A 5,347-nucleotide genomic window follows, 5' to 3' on the forward strand; every position below is an offset into this window, starting at 1 on the left:
CCCTACAGTATGAAGACCATATATTTAAACACCCATATTTTTGGACATTCTAATTTTTAAATTTAAACACTTCTGTGCTTTCTATTCCATGTAATATCCTTCATGTTGCTTCCCCTGCAAGTAAAACAAAAAAATAATAATGATAGAATACTGTGTCTTCATCTTTGTTCCCTATCAAAATAGATCAAAGCATACCACAGCCATATCCTAATTTACCAACAGTGTTTCTATTTATATCTCCCTTTGTAGCATAAGTGTATTATGAATATCATCTCAGGAAGAATAATTTTAGTTTTCTTAATATTTGTTTAATTTCAACTACTTTTATTCCCTTACTGCTCTCTACAATAAAAATGTTTGCATGCAAACAATTGGCAAACTCTCCAGTGTTATAAAAAAATAACTGAGTTTTAAGAGATATAAATTTGATCTCTTGGGGTATAAACGGAATAACGATAACCTTCTGTGAAACACAATACTTATTCCTACACACTCAGTAAGTTCCTCGTAACTCACTTGAGGGCTGCGGGTTCCTTATACCAAGATTTAAATATTTCAGAAGAATGCCAATATGCATCTATGCCTACAGGCTTAAGGATTCACAGAAAGGTATTTTTTCAGTTCCATAGTTGTGAAGGCCTGATAAACAACCTGAGACAGAAAGAACCTGAGATCTTTACAAGAGGATAAATACACACGTACATGGCACACATACTGTCCTGCAGACTGTTACCTAAGCACAGCAGGGAGAGCAGCGCAGCCAATGCTGGTACTACCAGGTTCCCTGTAATATACTTCTAACACATTACTGATACTGCTCCTTTCCTATCAGTCCTTGGGTTTGATTGCCTCTAATTTTGCCCCACTGAACTCTGCCTGGCTTAAACGGACCATTTTTTGAAATTTTCAGTTATGATGGTCCAGCTGCACAGAAAGTTCTGTGCTTTATAACCTTGAGTTCTGTCTAAATCTTTTACAGAGATGTGCATTTTACCATACCCATGGCAACCCACCCAGAAGTGACAATGACATAAGCCTTGGGAAAGAAATTTCTGTATGTAAAAACTCAAAACTTGAACTTAACACCTCATACATGCAGCAACAGTCTACCTTTATTGAAAATTCTTGCATCCTTCCCAGCTTCTAATACCAACAAAACTGTGCACATGTTACTCGTACAGACTGGATTAATATGTGTTTGGCAGAGCTAGTGTGTGGTACGATAACCCTAAGAGTAGCACCGGTACCCATACGAGAAAGCCAGTCTCCAGGCCACACAGAGAACTCTGATCAACACGAAGCCGTCATGGAGAAGGAGTCTGACTGGTTGGGCAAAGAGGCCGAGAGTAAAAAAGGAGAGCTAAAATTTTTTAAGAAAAGAAATTGGGAATTCAGTAAAAAGATTGGGAATCACAAAACCTGGAACTAGTGCCAGGTGCTAGCAGGAAAGTGGAGGCTATGGGTGGGAAGTGCGGTGAGAAGAGGAAGTCACAAGTACAGGAAACAGACTGAAGAGTAAGTATTTATTAGAACAAACTTCCTGTGACCGAAAACTCTTTCCAATATCCTGCACGCTGTCATTTCTTGCACATGCATCTGCAGTTCTGCTCTTTCCCCTCGACTCTTTTAAAAACAAAAAGCGATGAGAAAACTCCATGGTGTGTTTGACTTTATAAACCCTAGCATTGTTGGGTGGGGTGGGAGATTTTGGGTTTATATTGTTTATACATATGAACAATAAATGTAGAAATCTTAAGCACTGTCTAGATACACTGTAGAATCATGTGCAAATACTCTCGACAGAGTGATCTAAACTTCACTGTTCATAAAACTGATGCCTGCTTTGGATGTTCCAAGAGTTCAAACAAAACACATTCCCCAAAACACAGCATTTCCCCACCAAAAAAACTAACCCAAACCAACCAAAACAACAAAACAAACAAACAAAAAACCCCACCCACCCAACAGAGGCAGCAAATGGAGAAAAACCCCAAACCATCAGCGAATCGCTAACATTTTCTCTGCACAGAAATGCCATTTCTTTAAGAACACTTATGTGGATGAGATGCAGAATCAGAATCACAGAACGGCTGCACTGAGTTAGACCAAATCGCTGAACTAGCTCTGTATCCTGTCTCCAAGAAAAACCATAAATAGATACCTAGAGATGCAAGATACTCTCCCTGCCTCCAGCTATTTTCAGTTCACAAATTTCTGGAGCCAAATGTAGATCCTGTGCATTTAGTAATTCTCAATGAGTATCTTCTCCACAAACTTATCCAGTCAAATATTGAACTGATGAAAAGAAATGGCAGTTCTGAAGACAACGTTTTCCCCTGCTTCTGATCTAGTCTCAGCAAATCACAGAAACTACAGCATTCATACATATATGGAAAAGCATGTTTTGGGAGGGTTCTAGTGCCTCCTTCATATGTCAAACCTACTCTAATAAGACTGTCCAGTCAGCAAAGACACACAAAAAAGTTTCAGTAAGGGTTTTAAAACTTCAGTAACGTTTCTCCTCAACAGCATGCAGCAAATACACAGAATTCCTGAGAGCACTGTGGTTTCAGACGACCCATATAACTTATTTGTGACACTGTTACTGCAGAGTAACGGAGATTCATAAACTCAGGCTAATAAAACTTTGACGGGGCAGCATATCAGCATGTAGCATTTTTCAGTATAATGAAAGAGAGAAAGATCCAGTTCAACGCTGTACACTCAAGCCCAGAAATGACCGAGAACTGAAAATGCCTTGCCAACAGCTTCCTTCATTTTAGGACACAAGCTGCTTCCTCAGCTACCAGAGAGTTTAATTCTCCAGGGTATTCAGTTACAAATAATGCACAATTACTTGAACGGAATGTCATGCAATGACATGACAAAAACTTCTGAGGTTAATTCTATGCCCATTTGAAGTCACCAACAGTCTTGAAAAACCATTTTATGGTAAAGATGTAGGAGATTTCCCCCTGTGTTTCAGAAAGCATAAGTGACAGACATTTCTCAAAGTTTTCCTCAAGTTTCTCATCTCAGTAAAATGATACTGTCAAACACGTATGAAACATTAAATTCTTAGACTGAGGAATTGTGCATCATTTGAAAATGCTTTGAGAAGCTCTGCCCCAAATCCTGATTTTCTGATTTCTTCAGGATCTGACGCAGTGTGGCAACAGTTATCTCTTATGGATATGAGAAAACTTACCTGCGTTTAACGAAGGCAGGTTGTCTTTACCCCCTATGCCTTCAGCAGCTGTACATTCACGAACCAACGCACACTACAAAAGAAATGGAACCACAAATGCAACACATTGAAGCGTTAGAAGGTAACTCATAGCAGCTCTCAAACAGAAGACTGAAAAACATCCCTGATAATAAAACTTCCCAATCCTTAATTATAATTTACATTTTTCTCTTTACATTTCTGTTCCAATACACTGCAACACGATCAGAATTACAGCAGAGAAAATGGCAACATATGATCAGATATTCCATCATAAAACAGAAAGGTTTCCTAACCAATACAATAGCAGAGGTCACAATTATTTTTGACGAGTTCTTTTCTTTCAGAGAGGTCTGATGAGACGCTTTTCATATGCACAGTATCAGAAAGCACGCCATTAAACAAGGGAAAAGTAGGAACCACAAAAAGTCTTTAAAATGTGCTCACAGTCTGTGATTCATCTGTTGTACAAGCAGATTGGAAGATTTATAAGATTAATGTATAAAAGTGTAAAAATCAGCTGTTGTAATGTACGTTAAATATACTAGGACGTTAAACATATTAGTACGTTAAATGTACTAGGAACTGTATTTTTAATGCTTCTCTTCCCCCCAAAGTCAGAAAAAAACCCCAGATAGCCTCTAAATGTGATAGGGAGCTCTGTTCCCAGGTTTTCCCAAGTTTCTGGATGTTCTGTTACAGAGATGGAAGCAAAGAACAAGCCATGATGTACTGTCTACCAGCTGATATCTCAGACTGATTTTATCTATCTCCTCTCTCTTCCAAGAGGAATTCCCTGCACATAGTTTATCTAATGAGTTTGCAAACCTAGCTCAGAACTTATTTCTTTGAAGTAATTCAATTACTCTACATTCTTACAATTGCAAACTCACTGTGAGCATATAAACCAAGACTCCATGATGCAACTAATCCACAAAAAATTCAGGAATCCTTTAAAGCTAACTGAAAAATACAGCTGTCACAAGGCAGGTCTTTCTTGACAAGTATTAGAACCCCCTAGAAAGATGCTACCAAAGCCTTCTGGCTCCCCCAGGCTAGACACAGCTCATTAACTACATCTCAATTTGTGAGAAGTCTCATTTTGCATTTTGAAACGGAAGGAAAGCAAATGGAAAGAGAAGGCTGAGAAAACAGTTCACGTTGCATATACTGTGGAAGTTTTATAGTACAAAGGCAGAAAGATTTCACAGTGTTTGTTGGCTTCTTTGGAACTGGTCCCATTGGTCCATTGTTTTGAAGGGCATTGAAGTCCTTTGAGAAGAATGGTGGAAAAATAAGTGCAAAATCTAAAGAATGCAGCCCTTAATTTTACATTCCCTGTGGCATTACCTAAAATGAGGTTTTTTTCATGAAGAACAGAGTAAACCACAGAGTATAGCAGTACACCACAGTATTTCGGCTGCAAAATCCTGTCACTGAGAATGCGGCTGCAGAGGCAGAGATACCAGGAGGTGGCAACTCCGGACAGGTATGACTGATGAGTCAGGAACCCAGTTAAAGATACCTTTTTATTAACCACAAGACATTCAAACCTCGATTTCCTCATTCGCAGTAGTCATTTCTGAATCTCTCTCAAGCCCAAACTTCTTGTCATCACAGAAACAGCCCCTCTGTTCCACTCTTCCTCCTTTGGGTCTCCATTCCTATCAAATGCACTTCCTCCACATCGGCTCCAGTCTCCACTGCTTTTGCCTGCAACAACTCAAGAGCATTTTTGCTCTGAGCCCTTCCATCCTTCCTCTTGTTCTACACCATGAGCGCCCCAACTCAGAATCCCTACATACACCCTCTGGTCAGCACTGTCCTGTGCACCCTGGATCACCATTGCTGCCCCATCCCTTCCAATGACTTTCCCCACCACTGCGTGCTCCCATGAAATGCAGCTGAACCTGCCCCTTCACAAGGTGATTCACCCCTTCTTTGGCTTGCCTGTCTGCCATACTTCCCAGATTTTCAGTATTGTGGGCACAGGTTACACTTGAAGTCCTGCTCATGTGGGTTTTCATGAGCGGAAAACAGAGGAACTGCCCAAGGGAAAAATCAGTCATGTTTATGGGATCTCTATGGACAGTCTTTTGGTCAGTTGAGGTCAAAATCAGC

The 5,347-nt window shown here is 39.9% G+C and overlaps 1 protein-coding gene across 1 annotated transcript in view; it reads right to left on the minus strand.

The window, feature by feature from the left end:
- Nucleotides 1–5,347, minus strand: part of LOC104500276 (type II inositol 3,4-bisphosphate 4-phosphatase-like) — a gene marked incomplete at its 5' end in the record, with an annotated part of 24,614 nt that overhangs the window by 18,828 nt on the left and 439 nt on the right. The window contains one exon of the mRNA XM_010143893.1: nucleotides 3,209–3,281. Within this exon, the coding sequence (XP_010142195.1) occupies nucleotides 3,209–3,281 (73 nt within the window). The remainder of the gene's footprint in view (nucleotides 1–3,208; nucleotides 3,282–5,347) is intronic.

Source organism: Buceros rhinoceros, unplaced genomic scaffold (genome assembly GCF_000710305.1).
Source record: "Buceros rhinoceros silvestris isolate BGI_N320 unplaced genomic scaffold, ASM71030v1 scaffold37199, whole genome shotgun sequence".
NCBI lineage: Eukaryota > Metazoa > Chordata > Aves > Bucerotiformes > Bucerotidae > Buceros > Buceros rhinoceros.